Below are 25,466 nucleotides of genomic sequence, written 5' to 3' on the forward strand. Positions count from 1 at the left end.
CTACAGGACCATAAAATTTCCCAGATCTGTCTCTAGCCCCACTTCGCTCGATAGACTTAGGACAGCATGGGAGGGGGACCTTGGTCCATTGGAGGAAGAAGACTGGATGAAGGCACTGGCCTCTCCCCGGGAGTCTGCAATAGGATTGATTCAATTTAACTATTTACACCGGGTATATTATACCAGAGTCAGAATGTGGAAGGCAGTCCTGTGGCGTCTCCACTTTGCTTGCGATGTATTCAGGAGGACCCTACCCTCTTACATACAGTATGGCAGTGTAGTGTGATTGTGAGGTTCTGGCGGGAAGTGGTGGCCTGCCTGGCGGAGGTCTTGGGGTGGGAGCTCTCCTATTCACCCAAATTAGGACTGTTGTATATAATCGAGGGAGTGGGGGCAATATCTACAAGCACCACTTGATGTTATTAGGATTTACACTAGCTAAACAAGACATTGCACGGAATAAGAAGGCGGAAACATCGCCCTCTTTACCAGCATGGAAGAATGGGCTGGACTTTAACATGAGGCTTGAGCTCCCTATCTTTAGGGCACGGGAGTGCCCACAAAAGCATGTAAAGACATGGAAAAGGTGGGCGGAGTATAGAGGTCTTCCCCTGGAACCTGTTTCTACTGAAGATGAGACGATTCGGGGATAGGGCGCCATAATGCGGTGCTGGATATCAATGGTGCAGGGGATTTGTCAATGATGCAGTGGGAGTGGAGGGATTGCATAAGATATGGTGCAATGACGGTGCATGGGGGGTGATCTTTGTTGTATATTCCTATGTTCTTTTGTAAATTATATTTCTTAAAAGTCAACACAACTTTCGTATTGTAAAATGTAGCAGTTGGTCTCGGGGTTACAGAGCTCTGCATGATATTTGACGATTGACACAATATATATATTTTTAAAATATATATATTAAAATGTCCCCTGGCCAAAGATTTTCAGATAATTGTGGTAGTTTAGCATCACGACTTCATTTAACCAGTTACACTTACTTTAGTATTTTTCCCCCATGCCCTTGGGACCTGGCCCTCCTGGGGGCCTGAAATACAATCAAGCACAGAAGACCGCGCTTGTGGGTTTTTTTTTCTTCAATTTTGCTGTGGATTCGAGAATCTGTTGTGAAGTCAAAGAAAAATTGGGGGGCGAAATTGTTTATGCCTTGGAGGGCTCTGGGTGCCCCCTTTTTTTACTCTGCCCCTACTTGACGCTTATCCCCCGAAACTTTCCATGCACAATAAAACACAGCAGGGCACTTTTTGGGGGTAAATTTCATGAAGATTGGTCAAACAGCGCAAAAGTTATAGGCAAGTCAAAAAAAAAATTTCCGATGGAAACTAGGTCCTAACTAGAATGGGAAACAGCCATTACAACGAGGTTTTTACTTGGTTGTGCATCTATCGCACATTTTTTAGCAAGCATATTTTTACCGCGAATGTGCATTTACAGCGCATGCCATTACCATGCATTTAAGGTAAATTGAGGGGGCATGGGGGTGTCTCCCCCTACAAAAATATATATATTTTTTCATCTCAAAAACAATGCGTGGTACTAGCATGCGTTATAAATGAATATTCGCAGTAAAAAGATGCGTGCGAAAAAATGTCCGGCTAAGGCACACGATGTATTTACATGTGTTGTACCATCGTACAACCACTATAATTACCAACTGGTGGCTGCTACTGGCGAAACTGCTGTCATTCACTTCAGCTGCTGTCTGGGTGATTCATCAAACGGGGGCAGAGAATAAAGGGGGGCTCCCAAAACGCGTTTTCCCCATGCAATTGCCCATAGGAATTATAGACACGACTGCATCCCGAAAGTTAGATCTTGGTGCAGAAAGAGAACTTTCTTTAATTTGCTGTAAATCTGTTTTGTAATTTTAGAGTTATTAAAGGAAAAAGATTTATGTATATCAAGAGACGTGGATCAACCATAGTGGATCTGCGCGACAACAGCAGTGCTATTGTTGGCTGGGCAGAACCTGATAGGAAAGTTGCAGCCGTCATTTTGTCAATTGGGCCACAGTTCCTGGGGGAACTCGCCATGCACTGCTGGGTACCCCACATATTACATCACTGTAACATTTGCTGTAAAAGTATTGATGAGAAAACTGTACATGACAGGGGTTGAGTTATAGTTACCTTAAGCTACGAGTTATAGTTACTTGAGATAAATATAACTGCTGAATTTCTATGGTTTTGTGTGTGTAAAATCTAAATCTAAATATAACGTCCCTGTAACATTTGTTTTTTTAGTGAATATGTGTGAATATATATATCAAATTCCAAGTTTGCAAATAAGCAAAACCGCGCACTCAAGGATTATCAGTCACCAAGTTTAATTTCCGGATAACGCTACGCGTTTCGACACCCCACGGTGTCTTGATCACACGATAACCTCTCCCATCTTCCCAGCATGTTAAATACACTAATTTATGATGAGCACTAAGGGCATGCAGTAAGCTGTTACCTGAGGTTTCCTTCCTATGGAGTTTGGAAATGAGGTGGCCATTCGCTACTTCTATAACTGTGTCGAGAAATTCCACACAGCTTTTGCAATTGGTCACTCTGTGGACAATGGTTTTCCATGGTGATTAGATGGCTGGGTATTACATTGTTATTACCTGCCTTGGTTGCTTTTCTGTCGACTAAATTAATTTATACAATGTATTTACATATTTTTCGAATATTAATTAATGCAGTGAGATACATTCCCATGCCCACCTTATTGGCAATGTAGTGCTCTGTTTATATACATAGTAACGAGTACCAGTCTAAGATGGCCGACTGTTTTCATGTATTAATTTACTTGTCGCATACCTCATTTATGTTTACTACTTCTGACTCGTGCTGTGTATTTAACATGCTGGGAAGATGGGAGAGGTTATCGTTTGATCAAGACACCGTGAGGTGTCGAAACGCTTAGCGTTATCCGGAAATTAAACTTGGTGACTGATAATCCTTGAGTGCGCGGTTTTGCTTATTTGCAAACTTGGAATTTGATTTGAAATTGAGTCGGCTTCGGGTTTGCCGTTCTACCGCACCACCTGACTACGGGAGGAGGTACCCGGAAGGACCCAGTGTGCTGTGTGTGTGTGTGTGTGTGTATGTATATATATATATATATATATATATATATATATCACACACACACACAAAATATAATGGGGAGATTATATGCAAATATATATTATCTGAAAGAACTACAGTTAAAAAGTAAGTTAATCATGTCTCAGGCTCAAACGTGTAAATCCATAGCAATTTGCCAGTTTTGGTTATCATCACAAACCCAACACTTGCGGAACTTGCACCACCCACCATGTTGTTGCGGACACCAAGAGTGTTTGGCTTTGTGCATGGTGGTTGGATGTTGAGGCTGGTGTTTAGTCACTCTCTCTCAAACCTACTGTGGGTGCACAACTCACTTCTAAAAATTTAAATCTTGACAGCAAATTTGCTGTGTAATTCTATTCCTGATTGTACTTACGATGTAGTGACTTCCTCTGTAGTGGCTGCTGTGTAATGACTACCAATGTAACTCTATGCCATGTAAGGGCCTACATCTGTATATGACTGTGCTTAAATCAGGCTAAGGTACAGGTCAAATTATACCTCACAAGTAGTTTCCTGCGTAAAGGGAATCTTCCTCCCAGAAAAGGTGAGAGGCGAAGAGTTACTTTGAGAGTCCTTACTTCTCTTACGGAAAGGAAGGATGACCAGGAGTAGTGAAAAAGTGTTTAAGGCATTATCAGTATAAAAAACGAAGCACACACTCCAAAGCTTTTCATTGTTAAAACGTCTAATCTATTGGCTTTGCCAATGTTTTTTTCATAGTATTTACTCTGTTCACTTCCTCTTCAAATCCACTTTCTGCTGTATGACTTAACGTCGATCAAATTACTTTTTTGGGTATCCAGTCCTCAGAACGCATTTTGATTTTGTCATACCCTTTAAAATCAGTCCTCGTTTGTTAATCTTAATAGTGAAGTAATAATAAGTAGTTGAAGTACATGAGTAGTGTTATTGTTTATAATATTTTGTATCCTGAACACGTTCTCCTCGTCTGCAAAAGATAGTTTTACCTGCTTGTGAATTTGCTATCTGCATTTCATAAACCGTGCAAATGCTTTGTAAAAATCACCAGCACACAGAGCTGTTAATGTGACAATTGATATGTTTGTGTTTGAAATAGGAAACAAAATAGACCTGGAAAAGGAAAGGCATGTATCTGTACAAGAAGCAGAAACGTAAGTTTTACATTCTAATAAACAGAATATCAAAACGGTTTGCACTTGCCTTTTCATAAAACGTTACCATCTGTGATACTTGAATGTATAATAAATGATCCATGTTGCACTGTCCAAGTTTACAATTAAACATGTAAAAATGTCATATTATATTAGATGTCACCCCTAGCATCATCACTAATGTGAGATGTTGTTGATGTGTTAACTTTACTCTGTTTATAGAGTTCTTGGTTGTCTTGGAGACTAAAAAAAAAACAATTCACATGGCTCGTTTCAGTTGACTATTTTAGTAGTCATCCTATACCTCAGCATTTGCTAGTGCTCGACAACAATGGACTGCCCATGCCCTCACAGAATTTATATCTTTTTAACTAATAGGTTTTAATACACAATCGTTAAATATCGACTCATATTGAAACAAAGAAATAATAAAATATCAATAGTGATATAATGGATCCTGTCAATGGTAGGGTGATATGTAATGTCGCCAGCGAGGTCTCGGTGTCCTGTGCAGTGTCCTCTCCCACATAATTTGAGGCTCTGAGAAGTCTCTTTGAGTGGCGAGCTATGGTTTTATGGTTGGGAGTGAGTTATGGTTTATCTAAACATGATAGGACATTTTCAAGGGGAGGGTTATGTTTCACAAACATAAGTTCATTGTGACTCTGTTTTAAGAGAACTTATGAGGTTTCTTTGAAAATGTGTTCATTTTTTATGAGCAGGAGAAATATCAACTTACCCATGGCACGGCGAAACTATGGTATGTGCTTCCTATGGACATTAGAGCTGCGAACTCTCTTGCTTCATTTAGAAAAGGCCTTAAAACATGGCTATTTCAGAACTAGTTCCCTTCATATCTCCGGGCTTACGTTACGGTTCAGCGCCAAGACACCTCCGGGTATTCGTGCACTTAAGTTATATTAACATGACATATCCCTTAGAGTTTTCAATTAGTATTTTATGATATACTGCATACACATTTCATGCAACCAACTTCCATAGAGCACTGCCTCTGGCCCTGTTGCCTTCAGCCCAACCCCACTGCCTTCCACCATCTGCAGCGGGCTCTGCGTGCACATTTTGCAGAACCACATGTACCATTGAACCAAGAGCGCTTTGGGCTTTGTTTTCCACTGATCCAGCTGCACACTGCCTTTGGCTGTGCGCTGTGGCCTCTAGGTACTGTGCAAAGGGAGCACTGTGAACAACACTCGCCCGCACAAAGTCTTTGCCAACCACAGTTGTACTCTGCCATTTTTTCAATTTCATTTTTAGCTAAAAACTGAGTTAAAAAAAAATCTGGACATTTGCCCACATTCACAGATTGCAAACCCAAATTCAGATCCACATATCTTAAATGAAAAAATGCATCTTTTTTATTTTTGAGTCACTAACTGCCTCTGCTAGACTCACTTTCTCACCCCCGTCCACTTTAAACCATCTTCCCTGTGGTCAGGGGGTTCCCCGACAGCAGCCTTGACTCCCTTTGTCTGTTATATCAGGACGCAGGACTCATTTCTTGTAACGGTTGCAGCAACAGCTGTTTAGTTGCTTCCAGTCAATCCTACTGTGCGGAACCTTGAATCATCCAAGGATCCACTGAACCTGCATGAAACTAAGGGAAAATATGCTCCATATTCCAATTATATTTATTTATTTTTTAAATATATTATTCTCAGAGGATTTAAGGATCCTTTGTCTGATTAACTCCTTGCAACCTGGCTGACACCCTTTTCTACCACAAATATGTCAAACTACTGAAAGGATTTCAACCAAACTACTCAGAGGCACTCTTTTGGATAAAGTTCGTGTTTTATGCAAAGTTTGACTGAATTCTGTTCAGCATTGTTTGCTGTAACAGCAAGGATTTTTTTTTTTGGGGGGGGGGCTTGAAATGGAAAGTGCAACTTTTGTTCCACAGCCCTGTGTGTCACTTGCTATTGCCCTCAGCCGACCCTAAACTGCCACAGCCCCCCATCCTCTGATTCTTAGCTTAAGTGAGACATTACAAATTCCTGCAAAGGCCATTTACTAACTTCTTGTAACAGCAAAGATTTGCAATTTGGCCACTTGCACATCTTTGGTTTTGGTTGGATAGCTGTGAACACAGGACACTCCTACATTTACTTTTTTGCATATTTTTCCATTTTTCATTGACTTTCTTATGCAGTGCTTTTTTGGATTTGTTTTCAGTAGAATATTTTTCATGTCTGCCTAACTCTTAAATCCCTTTCTCTGTTTATTTTGTTTTCTTAGGAATTGTTGTCATTTTGCTTGGAGGTGGTGTGGATCTTTTCATTTTTCTATTGCTTTAACTGTATTTCTGTAAATGCAGTCTGTTACACACAATACCTTACTTATTTTCCATGGGGGCTGCCGTGTTGCCCAGGATAAGCTAACCAATTTGAGCCATGTTTTTTACCTTTTGAAAGCAGTTTACCTCCACTGAGTGCCCTGTACTGTGGACAGAATATGGCTTCACACTTAACTCTTGTCAAATATTTGGCTCACTAGTGTCTGCCACTTGATACATTTTGGGCAATTAAACCATCCACCCCTGTAAGTAGGAATTAGAAAGCCTGATATGTTAAAGACCTACCCTCTGCAAAAGGAATCCCACACAACGTCAATCACTGTGACTTCAAAATTCCAGTCAGCTGTCCCAGATGCTTGATCTTATGCTACATATGCAAGATTCTGTCATAAATTATTACATTTCTGACTGATTTTGAAATGATGTTTTGAATTTCTTATGACTAAATCAGTGGTTGAATGACAAGAAGTAGCCTTCGTATGGCATACCTCCCCATTTCAAACCATATAAGATTTTAAATTGAGTTTCTATTAGTTGGGTGGGAGGGGAGGGAGGGAAATCCTCCTGTATTAAGGAGTTTGACTTAAATATAACTAAGATACCAAGTCACCAGTATGGGAATTTTTCCCTAGCCTAGGAGCCCAGTTGCCTGTTTCCACAAGCCCTGCATTAACCTTAACTCTGATTTATCTTCTAGTTTAACCTAGCTAGGGTCATTAAATCTGTTTACACTTGTGATAAGCATAATCATTTTATATTGTTTGTTTTTAACTCTAGTCCTACTCTCCACATTAGCACTATTAGAAGAGATATGATTGGGGACTGAAGTGCCTTCCTATATTGACTATGCCACACTTATTAATAAAACCATGAGTGTAAAGCAACCTATTTAACTTAGTTAATTTCTGCAGAAGGACCTGTTTTAACTATGAAACCTACAGCTGAGTGGTCTTTCTCTGGAGCTCTGATTTTTAGCCCCACCTTGTCACTCCATGCAATTCACTCGCTCGCCTATGGATATCCCTGTCCCATACTTTGTTCAGTATTCTGTATATTGTTATGCTATTTAAAGATATTTTTGGACATATTAATTGTCTCAGTGAGAAAGACAGTCTACATTCTCTGGTTACATCTAAATTGGATTGTGCTAACTCACATTTTCTTAGTCTTCCTCAGTGTTTGGTTAATGTTGTTTCATCTAGTGCAAAATACCGTAGCTAGGCTGATTTTGAATATACCACATCATCGACATGTAACACCACATTTCAGATCCCTATGTTGGCTCCCGATGAGCAAGAGAATTTAGTTTAAACGCTTAATCCTTACATATCAGGCTTGTCATGGTGTGGGTCCCAAGTATCTGATTGAATGTTTAAATCATTATTGTCCCATCTGGGATTTGAGATTGTCAATTGCATAACTTCACAATCCCTAAGATCAAGCGGGTTGAGGAAAGGTGAGCATTCCTTTGCCCACCTGGGTGCAAAACATTGGGTGGTAATTTACCTTTCATTTTAGGTGGTATTGACAATGAGATTTGCCTAAACAATTGAAAACCTTTCTCTTCATATCCGCTTAACCAATGCTCTCACTGCTCCTACGTATGTAGTGTTGGGATGCCTGTTTTGGGTAGTGGTTGCACTTTACTAGTGACTCATTCATTCATTGGGGCCCAAGTCCGTGGATCGGTCTCGGCACGCACGCAGCCAGGACTCCATCAGACTGAAGAGTAAGAAGGGTAACAAAGAAAAGACAGCAGGTGCTTTCCATCTGTGCACCCTGGATCTGGAACAACATTCCCAATCCATCAGGACCACCACAGCACTGCTCTTCTAGGAAAGAGCAGAAGACTCCGCTCTTTAAAGAACACACCTCAAAATACATTACCTGTTCACAGCCTAGCTTCCGCTCCTATTGTGCCTTTGCTAGTACCCCTTAGAAAATGGCAGTAGTTAGCCCATTATGTCAATACTGTGAGGCATGTTTTCCCTCTTCCACTGTAGTACAGTGTGACTACAACGCCATTTTGTACTTAACTGAGATTTATGAGCAACTCGGAGTTAACTAAACTGGATCTTGTGCATTTGGTGTTCAGGCCATTGTGATATTTCATCAGCATTTACCTATTTTTAGGGTCCAGTCTGCGAGTGCATGCTCTAGCGCATGCATCTAGCTTGCGAGACACTGTTGCATACATAAAAAAGCTTGGAGCCCACCCATTGCTACCATTTGTTGTCTTCTGTGCCCTTCGTCTTTGCAGCTATCTTTATTGGCCAGTGCTGACCAAACGTCATTTCTGATCCTTTCTCTGGAGCAGGGACTAACCACTAATTGATTAAAGTTAATCAGTACCTGAATCACGTCGGAAGCAGCGGACAGGCACTATTTCTCTCAAATCTCACTGTCTGCTGGTCCCTCTGTAGCGCTTGCTTTTTCCAGTTGAATTCTTCCTTTGCTGCTGTTCCTTGCATCCGTCTGTCCCATCCCCTCCTGCATTTAGTTGTTTTCAGTGTTGTTCTCTCGACTCATGTACTTCTCACTCCCTGCAATCCACCTGCCCTTCCTTCTCTGTTGCTCTCTTCACTACTTAGAACACCCATGCTCCCTGCGCCCTTGTTTCCGTCTTTACACCTGCAGCCCATTTGCCCAGAGAAACTGTCTCCTTGTGTGCTTCCCTAGCCAGGACAAACCCCAGTTCCCCTATGCTAGGTATTTGGTGGTGTGCCTTACATTGCTTATTTCTTAAGCCATCTACCAGGACACTGCTGCATGCAAAGGAGGTGCGACGTGCAGTGCTTAATATGAGCCAATGGATTCCGGTGCTCAGCACCGACACTTAATCATCAGCACTGCCGCTTTTCATGAGCACCAGTTAAAGACACATTCATTTATGGTAGGCATGGAGAGATTAAGTGATTTGCCAAGGATGTTGAGCCGATGCCGAGACCCTAACCTGGTTGCCCAGCTCCAAAGTTGACAGCTGTGGCCATTACCCCTCATCCTATCACCACTTTCACGGTTAGTAGTTGGTTCTGTTTTAGTCGACACTAACAGGAGAGATGGGCTGGTGCAAGCTGCCTCCTGACGAGAGCCCCAGTAATTCTGGGTGGCTGGACATTTGTGTCTCCCTGCAGATTCCAGAACTTTCCATCACAGAAATGTGAGGATTTTTCATTTTACAATTTTTGTGGTTTACAAGGGATTCTGGGTAACAGAACCTAGTGAAAGCCACTCAAGTCACCCCATCCTGGATTCCCCTGGTTGTCTAGTGTTTAAAAATGTATAGGTTTGCTAGGATTCCATAGGTGGTGGCTGAGCTAGGGTCCAAATCCACAGCTAGGCACATCTCCATAAAAAGGTCAGCCCCCACCCCATGTATAAAAAAAAAAATCCCTGGTGCCTAGTGGGCTCTCTGCCCCCTCCACAAAGCAGGGATCCACTAGGGAGGGGAGATTCTACCCTTTCCAATGATAGCTCGGTGGGGGGATGAGAGGGGGAGCCCCACGAGCAGTGAAACTGAAACTAAATTCAATTTCAATGTATTGACCTCAGCACGCGATCATCATTACACTGGGAAAAAACAATACAAAGGTTGGTTGGGGAAGCGCTTCCCCACCTCCAGAGGCCAAAAAAAGGAAATCATTCAGTGCGCTCCTACACATGATGGAATGGTTCCATCATGAGCACGAGCACACAAGCGCTGGTGCTTATGACAGAACCATTCCGTCATGAGCACTGAAAGGGTTAAATAGTGCTTATTATCCACTACATCCCGCTGTACACTGCTTTTAACTTTCTATCTGTCCCCGCCCTTCCCATCTCTGTCGAGGGCTCCTCTCCATGCCTCGTATCTGTGCCTATGCCTTCCTAAGCATCTCTGTGCAGATTTTGCCAATTTATTTCCGGGACACTGCCTGTTCAGGCCCCCTACTCTGCTTATCCGTCCTTGCACACTGCTTCCCTTCCTTCTCGGAAAATTGTGGCATATTTGTTTCCTTGTATTGCGCACACACAGCAGTTTTCTGTTCCTTCTAGGTGGTAATTTGACATACAAAGCAACCGCAGTTGCAATGGATTTGTGCCAGACTGGTTAGTTTGGGTTACCATGAGAGATCGATTTAGGGCAGGGTTACAATGGTCAGGACCTTGTCTTTCTGCTACTGTGGTTGCGCAGTTGTTGTTGCCTTGACGTTATTTAGGAGGGGTTTATGAGAATTTAGTTAAACAGGTTGTTCGACAAGCTGTGGCCACCACGAAGACTCTCTGGTCACACCTTTGTTTTGGGGTAACCAGGCGATGCTCTAATGCTGAGCCTCGGTTGCATGGTAGGATATATTGTGCTTTTTTTTCTCGCTTATATTTGTGGCCAGTACCTTTGATAAATCTGTTGCGAAAGAAGTGTAGATTATTGTGTTCTACTGTGCTATTGTTTTAGGCCAAAAAAATGTAGGACCCTTACTGTGCCTGCTCTCTCCTTGCCAAAAGCGCTCTTTACTTGCTTGCATGACACACCAAGCCCTTCTCTGTCCTTTTACTGTATTTGGTCCTTCCCTGCTGCATCCTTGCACAATGACTACATCCTTTACTCTACACTGTCTGTCCATCAGTCCTCATACTAGGTCTGCGCTCTACTGCACACTCCCTGCATACACTGGCTCTCTCCCTCTGCTAGGAGGAAAGGACCATTATTTGATTAACAGAAAATTAACTGAGCAGAACAATTCTGGTTCTGAGAAGGTAAGGATAAACCTAGAGACCATTGACTTTGTGTAGTAAAACCCGACATGGAATGTACAAGCTTGTGAGGGTTGCACATCTGATTGTGGACACTGTGGAGAGGTGAGTCTGCTCTCTTCTAGGGGTTCTCTGGTCTACTCTAGTATCTCTTGAACAGTGTAACAAGATTTCATAACCTCCATCAACTCACATCTACCTCTGATTTATCTCGACTTCCCCTCTGTTTTCCATACCCCTCAATACCTCTCTGCTGACCAGCCACCTCAGGCTCTCTAACCGCAGTGCTCTGTTGCTGGGCCCAACGAGATATTAGCATTTTGGGAAGGATGCTTCATCCACAGACTAACCTCACCCCATTCATCTTGTTCCTTCTTTTAGTCCCCGTGGGCCTTTTCTCCCATGTCTCCTGCCTACTCGCCCCCTTATTTCTTTCAAGTCACTTAAAGCTAGTATCAGTGATATTCAAATAAGCAACATAGCATTCTCTCAAATGTATGGTTATCAAGAACTTTCTGAAGCAAAGATCCGCTCAGACACCTATTGGCCATGTCAAAGCTAACCTCTTTATTAAGCCTCCTTTGATGCTGTATCCATCAATTGATAAGTGGTTTTGTATGGAGACTCAGGAGCTATTTATTGGTTTTAGTGTTTGACCACTGTTAACATGTCATGTTACTTGCCATATCACCTCTGTTTATACATCGGTGCTCGATGCTTTTGCAGATTTACATCCTTCCCAGGGATCCGTGTGCGTTCAGCTTGGATTCAAGAGTCAGAAAGTACCAGTGGGAAGATGCTTCATTGAGAGTAGAAAGAATTACAAATCGGCACATAATATTAAACTGCAGCCAATTCTTGAGCACATCAGCAGCTGAAAATGCGATTGCACATATTAGATCTACTGCAATTCAACCACGGGGTGGAAAAAACAAGTGTGCATTATGATGGCTAGACTATTGTAAAACTGTCCACAACTGACTGAACGAAAATAATAAATTAAGTGTAGAAAACACAGAATAACATCCTTGTAGTGGAAAAAAATTCTTAAAGCCAGACCTTACTCCAGTCCACCCCAATCCAGTCTGCCTCACTCCAATCCGCCCCACTCCCGTCCACCCCATCAATCCAACCCGGATACCTCAGCCAACACCAATCCACTCCCCTCAGTCCAAACTACCCCACTCCAGTCCATCCCACTCTAGTGCAGCCCTGTCCAATGCACTCATCCAATCCATCCTGCCCCCACTCCAGTTCACCCCACCCCACCCCAATTCACCCCACCACACCCCAATTCACCCCACTACATTCCAATCCTGCCCTACTCCACCCCAACCCACCTCACATCAATATAATCCGCCCCACTCCGATCTAATCTACCCCACTCCAATCTGCCCCACTCTAAACCAATGCAACCTACCCCAATCCACCCCACTTCCCAATCCACCCGACTCCAATTCAACTTCTCAATCCAATCTACCCCATATCAGTCCATCCCACCAAAGTCCACCCCACCGCAATCCACTCCACCGCAGTCCACTTCACCCGCTGCAATCCAATCCACTCCTCCCCACCTCAATTCTATCCTCCCCACCTCAATTCTATCCTCCCCACCTCAATTCTATCCACCCCAATCCAATCCACCCCTGTCCAATCCACCCCACACAATTCAATTCACTCCACAGTCCACCACACTTCCCAATCCACCCTCCTCCAATTCACCCCTTCAGTCCAATCTACTCCACCTCACTCCACATCAGTCCACCCCACACCAACCCAAACCACCCACTCTGCAGCCCTCCATCCCACTCCAACCCAATCCACCCCACTCCAACCCAATCCACCCCACCCCAATCATATCCACCCCACCGCACCCCAATCCTATCCACCCCACCCCAATTCTATCCACCCTACCCCAATCCTATGCTCCCTGCCCCAATCCTATCCACCCCACCCACCCCAGTTCAATCAGCCCCACTCAAACCAGTCTACCCCACTCCTACCCCAATCCAGTCCACCCCAATCCGCCCCAATTCACTTCGCCCCACTCCAATCCACCCCACTCTCCATTCCAATTCACTCCAATCCACCCCACCCCAATCCAATCCAATCCAATCCACCCCACCCCAATCCAATCCAATCCACCCCACCCCACATCACTCCAATCCACCTCGCTCCACTTAAATCACCACAATTAACCCTACCCCACTCCTGCCCTGGCGGGTCCCCATCACCACCCTGCAAAAAAGTAAAGCATACCATGTTTAACAATAGGTGTATCATTCTATATTGCTGAGGCCTTGATTCGAGGCAATTCCATTTAGATGTTGGTTCTTATGTCTCTGTTTCACTTGTGTTCTTAGGAATTGGGTTGTAGGTTGATTATCCGCAAAGACATGAGGTTTGCCATTCTAGTAGAATCATAGACTTGCAGGGTACAAGATTGCATATTTAATATTCAGTTCCCGTAGCTGCTTCTTGATGGGTGCAAATTTCCGGCGAGCTGCCTGCACCACCTGTGTATGATCCGTATAAAAGGACAGTTTGTTAAGTTCATGCGTGATTTCAGTTTCTTCTCTGGCTAAGGCAAGTATAGTGTATAGTTGAGTAATGTAGCCAGAATTGGGAGTGGTGGAGCGGTCCTGAGGTGCAGTGGGCCCTTTTCACCACATATTGGGTAGACTATTTATCTTGGCCAAAGATAGTCACAAGCAAATGTTCTACATACTCCTCCCGTTTCCTCCTCGCTGTCGTTTCCGGGAGTCCCAAAACACAAATGTTACACCTTCAACATCTTATCTCTGAATCTTCGTTTTTCCTTTCAACTGTTTGAAGTTCATTTGCTATGCTTTTACAGACCTCCGTTACTCTATGTTAGGTGTCTTCGGTGTCGGAAATCCGGTACTCAGTTGCCGATAGCCATTCATCATGTCCTTCCAGCTTTTCCTTAAGCGTAGTCGAAGCGCAGCTTAAGAGCATCGATCTCCTCATTGACCTTCTCATCGATCATGGCCAAACTCCCTTGCATCGATTTTAAGTGTCTTCACTTAATAATAATCTTTTTTTAAATAAAAGCAGTGTCTTCATCCCCTCAACAGTGTTAGGCACTGCAAGTGAGTCTGTTGCCATGGTAGGATCAGGAGTCCTGTGTTTCTCATGGGAGCGGGCTGCCTTTTTAGATTTAAATTGTAGTCTGCCCTGTCTAAGGTCTGCCTTGCAAGTAGACATTGTCTGGTATAATTCAGGGTCGTAGCCAGTGAGAGGGGTAGGATGTGCACCGTAGTCTGTGTAAGTGGCTTATAGCTGCAGCTTGCATGCCCTACAAGGATGGCCTGGTTCACATAGGAGTGCATTCGGTTTATCTGTCATAGACGATGAGCAGCACATAGGTAACCACGCCAACCATCATTACCGGAGAAGCTTGTTGTCCCCTCACCGCAATGATCTCTCTGAGAGCGCTTGGTAGTGCCAGGATAGCGTAGGATTGCAATTTACTAGTATATGTGGTCGCTGGTCAGCAAATTCAATTTGGGCAGCCCAAAGATCACAGAGATACATTTTCATAGCATCAGAGAATTGTGGTGTGATTAATATGGGAGTCACCAGTCTCTAAGGGCTTCAGCATCGTGTCTTAACTGATTGCACAATGAGAGTTCCCAGTAGTATGTCCAGAAATGAATTGTGAAGGCCTCATCTGTTGCATGCAGCGGCTCCTCCCCTCCCCCTCACCCACCGCCGGTCCTACCTCAACTCCAGGAGGGAGTAGAGGTGCGTCACCGCTGGCCATCACTGGCGCCTGCCCACTGCCACCCAAGCTGCAGCTTGCCCCTCTTCAAGCAGCCGGGGCACGCAAGGCCAGGAACTTTATGACGTAGGCAGCTGGCGTGTCTTCCTCCAGCGTCCCTTGCTCCAGTACCACATGTAGATGCAGCAGGGGTTGCCGGGCAGGAGTTGGTAGATTTAAGCTAAAAGGATCTGAAAGAGACACGTTAGTGATAGATTCCTTACCTAAGAATATCCCCAGGCGTCAGACTGGATCCAGAAACTTTTGCGTAGCAATACCCCTGCGCATCGGTAGGCGTCGTCCGCGGCTCCGCGTCCGTCGTCCGCGTCGTTAGCGCCGGAATGACGTAGCCGGAGTACTTAGACGCCGCCCTCGCGCGCTGACGTCAGTTCTTCTTTTTTCCGCGCCAGCTAGCGCAGATCCGGAGAAGCTCTACCCTTTGTCACTTTTTGACTAAACTTTTTTGATCTTTTGATCTGTTTTTCTCGAGTCGCTCGACTCCTACGTTGCCGGTAGGGATGCCCGGGTTCAAACCCTGCTCCAAGTGTAGCCGACTGATGTCGGTTACCGACCCCCATCGCCGGTATCTTCAGTGTCTAGGCCTCGACCACGATGACCGAACCTGTCCTGACTGCCGGGCCCTGACGTCTAAGGCTAAGCAGGAGCGGTCCCGCAAGCGGCTTGAGCTCCGGCAGTCGGCCCGCGCCGTTCAAGGTCCCGGTCCCACAGGAGGTCGCGGGGTCGGAGCCCTCGTAGTTCCGAGAGTCGGCAACGGTCTTCGGGATCCAGGTCCCCAGGTAAGAGGCATGAGAGGTCGGAAAGGCGTCATCGTTCTTCCGACCCACCCCTACGTTCGTGTGATGCGGCGGGCGGTTCGGGTTACACCACCCATGCGGCTCCGACGGAGTGGCGGGCGTCGTAACCTGCCCCATACCTTCCGGTCCCTGGGCACGATGCGATGCCAGAGGAGATAGAGCGGTACCTCATGGCCATGAGGTCTCTCCCTCCTCTGCCGGGCTCCGTGGAGCCTTCGGGCCCAGTGGTCCCGGCTGGGGGGCCTAGCGGGTCGGGTGCTTCGGCTCCGACGCCGTCGGGTGCTTCGGCCTCGGCGCCGCCGGCGACTTCGGTCCCAGCGCCGCAGGCCCTCACTGGATCCGGTTCCGGATTCAGGTCGTCGCCGGTCGACCTCACAGACACCGGCCCCTAGGGTGTCGCCCCCGGCGACGCCGTCCCCGATCCTGCCCTTGATTCGGGTCTGGTGCCAGAGCGGCGCCGCTCTCGACGTCGTATGGAGACTTTTACTTCCACGAACCGGCCCCATTCTTTGAACCTGAATTTCAGGTGATGGGTGACGAGGGAGATTGGGAGGGGTCTGTGGACCCTCTGGCATAGGAGTGCCAGTCTCAACAGGTCTGGACATGTGAGCTTGGGGATGCCAGTGGACTGGACACTTCGCCAGACACTGGTTTTGTCTCCCCTCCAACCGTGGCTACGGAGGAGGGGGCTGCCTACAGTGTAGTGTTGACGCGGGCGGCCAAGGCATTGGGCCTAGAGCTCCCCGTCGCGCCCGTGAGGACTAACCTCCTCACTGAGGTCCTTAAACCGCAGGCATGCTCGGCTAAGCCTCTGCTGCCGTTTAATGAGGCCTTGTGTGACGTTCTTTGGGCACTTGGTCCAAGCGCGCTACAGGTCAGCCTGTAGATAGGAACGTGGCCAGACGCTACCGCCCGGCTCCGGACGACCCTTGCTTCTTTTCCACCCACCCCACCCCCGAGAGCCTGGTTATCCAGGCCTCTACTTCCCAGACCGCATTCCCAACGGCTCTGCCCGATCGGGAATCCAAGAGGTACGAGCAATTCGGTAAGAAGGTATTCTCGTCCCTGAGTTTGGGACTGCGGTCAGTCAATACCGCATGCCTCTTGGGCCGCTACACCCACACTCTGTGGGACACAGTCGCGGACGTGCTGCCACAATGTCTGGAGGAGGCCCGGACTAAACTCGCCCAAGCCCTTGCGGAGGGTCGAGATACAGCACGCTATTCCATCCGGTGTGGGCTGGATACCATGGACTCACTGGGCAGAGCGATGGCAACGACGGTGGAGGTTCGACACCACGCCTGGTTGAGGACTGCCAACTTTTCGGCTGATGTCCAGGCCACCCTTCTGGACATGCCGTTTGATGGCCGTCGTCTCTTTGGCGACAAGGCAGACCATGCGCTTGAGCGTTTTTAAGGACTCCAGGGCTACTGCCAAGTCCTTGGGCCTCTCGGCCCCACGCCTGCAAACGGGTGCCTTTCGCTCCTTTCGTGTCCAAGGAAGGGGCGCTCCCACACGTGCTGCCAGCCACGTACCGCAGACTAATACACAGCCCTGTGGCGGCCGTGGAAAACGCCGGGGCGGCGGTCGGGGACAACGGCGAGGCCAGTCCACACCTTCCCCTGCAGCATTCGCCTCAAAACCCTCCTAGTCCGTGCTTTCAGGCCATATGACGCCAGTGGGGGGCAGGGTTCGCCATCACCACTTCCACTGGCGCACTGTCAAGTCGGACATGTGGGTGCTGCAAATCGTCCGAAGGGGCTACTCCCTCCCCTTCGAGGCGACCCCTCCAGCCATGCCACCGCAATACCACCGCGTGTCGGGGGATCACTTGCAACTTCTGCAAGAGGAAGTTACGGCCCACTTGGCCAAGGGGGCCATCGAGCGCGTTCCTGGGCCGAAAGTAGGGTGTGGTTGTTACTCCCACTACTTTCTGGGACCCAAGAAGGGCAAAAGGGGGCCTGCGCCCTATCTTGGACCTACGGAACCTCAACGGCTTCCTCCGGAAGGAGAAGTTCAAAATGCTGACATTGGCTCAGGTCTGAGCAGCCCTGGACCCAGGAGACTGGATGGTAGCGTTGGACTTGCAGGATGCTTATTTCCACTTCCCCGTCCTGCAGGCCCACCGGCGCTATCTGCGGTTCACGGTAGGCCACAAGCACTTTCAGTTTACCAGCCCCCCACGGGTGTTCACGAAAGTGATGGCGGTGGTCGCAGCTCATCTGCACAGGTTAGGTGTTTCAGTCTTCCCCTACCTCGACGACTGGTTGTTGAAGGCGGACTCGCCCCAGACAGTCGTCGGCCACCTCCAGACAACGGCGGACCACCTGCACCAGCTGGGGTTTTCCATCAACGTGCCGAAGTCACACCTGTGCCCCTCTCAGAATCTCCTCTTCATCGGAGCGGTCCTCGACTCGGCGCAGTTTCGGGTTTATCCTCCCGAACAGCGGATCCGGGATATTCAGGCTCTGATTCCAATCTTTCAGCCTTTATCCCGTGTCTCGGTCAGGTTGACGCTGCGCCTTCTGGGGCTGATGGCCTCCTGCATCCTTCTGGTGCATCACGCCAGGTGGCGGATGCGAGCTCTGCAGTGGGACCTGAAGTTTCAGTGGGCCCAGCATCAGGGCAACCTGTCCGACCATGTCATGATCTCGGAGGGCACTGTGAGACAGCTGCAGTGGTGGCTCATGGACCGGGATTGGGTCAGCAGCAGATCCCTCTCCCTTCCCCATCCGGAGCACGTAGTTGTGACGGACGCGTTCCTCCTGGGCTGTGGTGGCCACATGGGAGAGGCGGAGATCAGAGGCCTCTGGTCTCTGGCGGAGTCCCGGCTCCATAGCAACCTTCTGGAGCTGCGGGCGATTTGTCTAGCACTGAAGGCATTCCTCTCCTCAGTCCGGGGGAGTGTAGTGCAGGTGTTCACGGACAACACCACCGCCATGTGGTACTGCAACAAACAGGGTGGGGTGGGGTCGTGGACCCTCTGCCAGGAGGCTCTGCGCCTCTGGCAGTGGCTGGAACATCAGGGGGTGACCCTGGTGGTTCAACACCTGGCAGGTCCTCTGAACGCCAAGGCGGACGAGCTCAGCCGAAGGTGCATGATGGATCACGAATGGCGTCTGAACTCCGACGTGGCGCAAGGCCTCTTTCTGCAGTGGGGAGAGCCTTGGTTAGATCCATTCGCCACCGAAAAGAACGCGCAATGTCATCAGTTTTGCGCGTTGGAATTTCCAAGGCGGCACTCGCTCGGGGACGCTTTTCGTCACGAGTGGAGTTGCGGTCTGTTGTACGCCTTTCCGCCTACACCATTTCTGCCCAGAGTGCTGAAGAAAATCAAGCGCAACCGGGCCCAAGTCATCCTTGTGGCTCCGAACTGGGCGCGAAGGTACTGGTATCCCGAGCTACTCAGTATGTCAGTCGATCCCCCAATTCGTCTGCCTCTTCAGGAGGACCTTCTGTCGCAGCAGCAGGGGACGGTCCTCCACCCGAACCTGTCCAGTCTCCACCTCCATGCTTGGAGATTGAGCGGCGGCAGTTGTGGCCATTTGACTTGCCTCCTGAAGTCTGTACTGTTATTCTGGCAGCCAGGCGTCCCTCCACAAAGTCGGTATACGCCTGCAGGTGGAACAGATTTGTGGCATGGTGCACAGCAAAGGCTGTGGATCCTCTCAATGCCCCTCTTTCTGAGGTTCTCCTCTTCCTTCTTTCTCTTGCCCAGCAGGGCTCTGCTCTGGGCAGTATCAAGGGCTACCTTTTTGCCCTTTCCGCCTTCTTAAGGCTGCCTGATCAGCCTTCTTTGTTGATGTCCCCGATTGTTAACAGATTCTTGAAGGGCATCACTCATATGTTCCCTCCTGTTCCTTTCGTGATGCCCCAGTGGGACTTGAACCTGGTTCTAACTTTCCTGATGTGCGCTCCCTTTGAGCCGCTTCATAACTGTCCTCTCCGTCTTCTTACGCTTAAGACTGCTTTCCTGGTTGCCATCACCTCTGCCAGGAGAGGGAGTGAGCTCCAGGCTCTTTCCTCTAAACCTCCTTTCCTTTCTGTCCATCCGGACAAGGTTGTGTTGCGGACAAAACCCTCTTTCCTGCCCAAGGTAGTCACAGCCTTCCACATCGGGCTGTCCATCACCTTGCTCACCTTCTTTCTGCCTCCGCATCCCTCGAAAGAGGAAGAGAGGCTCCACCGTCTGGACCCAAGACGTGTGCTCTCTTACTATCTGGATCGCACACGCCAGTTCCGGGTGGATGACCAACTCTTTGTTGGTTACGTGGGCGCTAAGAAAGGACGGGCGTGCCCGAAAAAATGGTCGAGAATATGGGAGAAATTGAATATATACCGAGGGAACATATGTGAACCCCCGCCAGATCTGTTGGACATTGATACAAGCCCGTAGGGCGGGCTGGAAACCACACTGTATGTATGAAGATGTCATATTCGAAGGTAGGAGAAGAACCAAAACAACAGTTAATGATAAATTGTTGATGTAGCCATATCATTAAAAACTGACATCTGATGCATATACATATGAAGTTTATGTAGCGATATGCAAGCATTGAATGTTTTCCATTTTATACGATTACAATGATTATGTTATGTAATGATAAATATAATGTTGAGTAAGGATCCACGCGACGTACGAAATTGAAGGACTATTGTAACTGAAGAGATAACCACAGATACATGTATTGTTACCTGCTAAAATGCCAATAAAACTGTTTTACAAAAAAAAAAAGGACGGGCGGTGCACAAGCGGACCTCGGTGGATCGTATTGTGCATCCAGGCGTGTTACTCTTTGGCTAAAAAGGAACCTCCTGTTGGGCTGAGGGCCCACTCCACTTGGGCCACGGCGACTACTACTACCCTGGGCCGAGGAGTCCCCTTGCAGGACATTTGTCAGGCAGCTACGTGGGCCTCGCTGCACACGTTCGCAAGACACTACTGCCTGGACAGCCAAGTCCGGAGGGATGGCTTTTTTGGCCGTTCCGTCCTCCAGGACTTTCTGGTGTGATTATTGGTTCGCAGACCCACCACCGGGGTTGGTATTGCTGGGGTATCTATTCTAAGGTAAGGAATCTATCACTAACGTGTCTCTTTCAGATGCACAAGTTACTACTTGTGTAACGATATATCTGTAAGAGACATTAGTTGATGATAGATTCCTTACCGACCCACCCATCCTCCCCATTCTACGAACCGATATCTAGGGTTAAGGTCATCCCCTTTCAGGGCCCTAGTTTCATGGCCCCAGTGTTGGTTCTATCATGGCTCTGCTTATCTGGCGCGGAAAAGCTGTGTATAAGAACTGACGTCAGTGCGCGAGGGTGGGGTCTAAGTACTCCGGCGACGTCATTCCAGCGCTAACGACGCCGACGACGGACGCGGAGCCGTGGACGACGCCTACCGACGCGCAGGGGTATTGCTACACAAAAGTTTCTGGATCCAGTCTGACGCCTGGGGATATTCTAAGGTAAGGAATCTATCACTAGCTAATGTCTCTTACAGATATATCGTTACACAAGTAGTAACTTGTGCATCACCATCTGTGCACTGTATGAGGTGTGGGCAGCAGCCTATTTTCCCACGAGGCTGCCAGAGCTCTATTACAATGCGGACATCTTTTCTGTAGTCCAAGCCATTACTCCAAGATCTGCCCCTCTTCTAGCAAAAAAAGTAGATGATGCTCTTTCCTGAGATAGCACTTAAAGACTTGTGATTGCTAAACAGAGATAACATGTATGACAAAAACTGTTAAAGCATTGTTCTATATATTATTTGTGATTAAATCATCAAAAATAAAATTCAAACATCACCTCATGAAAATTACAGGGCTGTACTTTTTGGTCTTATTTAAGTTTTGCTTTTAAAAATAATTTATAGCATGATTTGAGTAGGTTTTAAATTGTTGATGCTGTATTGACTAGGTACTTCTTTTCACTTGCTGTAAATCGGCAGCCCATTTCCCCTCAATGAAGGCCTGCTGTACTCATACTCCAATGGTTTGAACATAAAAGAAATTTCCAATGTGCGCAAACTAACATTAACCATTATGACACAATTCCTTTAGGAAGCTCCAGCACCAGATGATTGAACAATTCCATGCACGATTTGAGCGGCAGCAAACTAAGGGATTGTATTTACTGCCTTACCCACAGCACAAACTCATGGAGTCGCACATTTTAGGTTAAAATCTTGAATGACCAGGAAGACTAACTATTTCTGTGGCTTTAGAAGAATAAGGCTAATTGCATCGTTTCACTTGACAATGATTCTACTCGTAGTGCCTTCATTTTGAGGAAAGCACTCCACCTCTTAAAACATCTTCTGACGGAAATCCACCATCTTTGTTTGGGGACGGGAGTCTTATTAGGAGGCCTCTAAATCATCTGACAGACTGTGTAGTCTGCCATTGTAGCCTTGTTAGGTGCATCACAAAGAAACCAACAGCCTCAATGATCCAGACAAATGCAACAGTCCTCAGTGCATCTACTTCCAAGACCCGTCAACGCTGCCCTTCTCTTCAATGGAAGATGGATGCTACTGGGTTTCTGGCCATCCTTTTTACAATAGACATTTTGACGAATTCTGTGATAATCACGTTATCAGAATCCATCAGTTCTCAGGATTCTTTTTCCTAATTGACAACCTTCATAAAATGATGCAACCCTCCTACAGTTACTCTCCTCCAACTAGTTGTTAACGTTGTAAAAGAAAACATGCCGGGCCCAAAGTTTTGCTCAGAAGCCTGCAGCTGGCACTATCAAAGATCGGTTTGCCGCAATTCAAGGCTGCATAGTCTTGATTCCACCGTGTGCCTCTTTAAATTCATCACGATACCAAAGGGGATGATGGACGGAGCGTTTGAGCAAATCAAACACTCTCCCCCAGTCAACTGATCTGGGTTTAATCCATCATCATTCTTTAGCTCACTCCACCACCCCAGTTCAGACATGGCCATATGCAAATCAGTCTGACCCTGTGCCTCATGGGAACAGTCCAGCCCGAACTGCCAAGCCATGTCTTCCCTGGACCGGAAACAAGCATCCTGGGACCGGTTTTGGGTTCATAACCCTCATCAGCCAGGCTATCTTGTTAAATGCTATGTTAAAAGTTTATTTGGAGAGCGCACAGCTACTCAATTGAGTGTCCTGGCGCTGAAGCAGGATGAAGGCTTAGCCCGGAGGGGAAGCCAAGCTCTGGGGTTTACAGCTGAAACAGCCAAGTTTTTAGAGTTCCTGAACACCAGGAGATCCTGAGTTAACCTTAGATCGACTGGTAGATTGTTCCACAACTTTGCTGCTTGCACCTGGAAGGAACGACCCCCGATACGTGCCCGAAAGTATCTGGGGGACCAAGCCAGTTGCAGTGCTGCTGCCCTAAGTGCACGGTGTGGATGATAAAATTGGACTCTTTTGTAATGTACCCAGCTCCTAAACCGTGGAGAGCCTTGATTGAATCCAGTGGCAGAGTGAGCAAGGGACCCACTTCTGGGCATACCCTGCCAACTTAGGGCGAACAAAGCGATAACAAAGGGGATGATGGACAGAGCGTTTGAGCAAATCAAACACTCGCCCCCAGTCAACTGATCTGGGTTTAATCCATCATCATTCTTTAGCTCACTCCACCATCCCAGTTCAGACAGGCCATATGCAAATCAGTCTGACCCTGTGCCTCATGGGAACAGTCCAGCTGAACTGCCAAGCCATGTCTTCCCTGGACCGGAAACAAGCATTCTGGGACCGGTTTCAAATTCATAACCCTCATCAGCCAGGCTATCTTGAATCCAGTGGCAGAGTGAGCAAGGGACCCACATCTGGGCATACCCTGCCAACTAAGGGCGAACAAAGCGATACCAAAGGGGATGATGGATGGAGCGTTTGAGCAAATCAAACACTCGCCCCCAGTCAACTGATCTGGGTTTAATCCACCATCATTCTTTAGCTCACTCTGTTGTACAGCATTTTAGGGCCCTAGTGTAATTTTCCCGATTCATGCCCTTCTATAGGTATAAATCACCTTGTCCTTATATAGGCATAGAAATCATAACCATATTTAGACATAGCCCATGCAGTCCAAATACAGGCATGGATACTTCCACTAGTTCCGAAAAGCCGCAGCGATTTCTTGGAAAACTCAGCTTCAGCAGTTAGGGACTTCCCCTTGCTTGAATATTGATTTGTCCAAGAACTCATGGAGTTTTCAAATAACTGCGACTCTTTGATGACGTTCTTATGTGCACCTTTACGTCAAACTTGGCACCTTCAAATTATAAATATGCCCACACTTGCCCTAGCAAACACACGGTGGTTTGGAGCAGTTCGACTATCTACTTGCCCGACGCATCTTGCTACAGCAAGTGCCGAAGGAAGCCGACCCTCCAGCAGGTGCACTGAGAGAGATGCTGTCTTTTCTCTTGCCGAGAAATCCAGCTCCAGTGTTTCAAAGCTCCCCTCGCGGGGTTTTGTGAAATCGAGCCGAAGACAAAAGAGATACCAGACCTCCTTCATTCTAAACCAAGGTACGGAGCTGATTAGACCCTAAGAGAAATCTTGGATAGATTCTTGGTAAAAGAATACTAAACTTATGCTACACCACACTTACTCCTTCCCTTGTACTAGACTTAGGTTAGGTTCATCGGGGTAGACGTATTTTAGAAGCACCAGTTGAGTACTTTTAGTCTTTATTTATATATGTATGTATGTTATGGCTTAGAAACCATACCATGCTTTTACAGTATTATTTTATAATACTCTTCTTGCTGTATGCATTATACTTTACAGCCAGTATTATGATTGTATCAGTTCATTTCTTCTGCATGAGAAAGAAGACTGTGCAATAAATACTTTTATTGAAAACACCCGTCTCTCTATTTCTCTGCACCTCTGATGAAACGAAGCATGCACGATTGACTGAGTAAAATATCTATCTATTGTTTCCACGACTCTGAAGATACGTTTTATCTTGGGGAAACAAAGTTGTCATGTTTATGCGGGTGTCAGAAACTAATCCCTTCTTGTTTATTCGAGAAAGTTTCTAGTGACCTCTGAGCTAACTGGCACTCACAATTAAGTCTAATATATTCGATAGAGACCTAGTCGACCGAAGTCCTACGTCACATCTATAGGATATATTATTCCAATGCGCAGAGCCTATTGGGAATATAGGAACTACACTACTACTCCACCACCCCAGTTCAGACATGGCCATATGCAAATCAGTCTGACCCTGTGCCTCATGGGAACAGTCCAGACCGAACTGCCAAGCCAGGTCTTCCCTGGACTGGAAACCAGCATCCTGGGACCGGTTTTGCCAATGTACAACATTCCGTGCATCATCTTGTGTGTTTTGCTGTTCGCCCTATGTGGGAAGGGTATGCCCAGACGTGGGTCCCGCGCTCACTATGCCACTAGAGTCAAGCTATCCTGGCTGATGACGGCTGATAACCAGAAACCAGGCCTAGGATGCTTGATTCCGGTCAAGGGAAGACATGGCTTGGCAGTTCGGGCTGGACTGTTCCCATGAGGCACAGGGTCAAGGCTGATTTGCATATGACCGTGTCTGAACT

At 47.0% G+C, this 25,466-nt stretch overlaps 1 protein-coding gene across 1 annotated transcript in view; it reads left to right on the plus strand.

Moving 5' to 3' along the window:
- The window catches only part of RAB21 (RAB21, member RAS oncogene family), a 160,045-nt gene that overhangs the window by 121,422 nt on the left and 13,157 nt on the right, over nucleotides 1-25,466 (plus strand). The window contains exon 5 of the mRNA XM_078678257.1: nucleotides 4,199-4,253. Within this exon, the coding sequence (XP_078534383.1) occupies nucleotides 4,199-4,253 (55 nt within the window). The remainder of the gene's footprint in view (nucleotides 1-4,198; nucleotides 4,254-25,466) is intronic.

This window comes from Lissotriton helveticus, chromosome 1_1, assembly GCF_964261635.1.
Source record: "Lissotriton helveticus chromosome 1_1, aLisHel1.1, whole genome shotgun sequence".
NCBI lineage: Eukaryota > Metazoa > Chordata > Amphibia > Caudata > Salamandridae > Lissotriton > Lissotriton helveticus.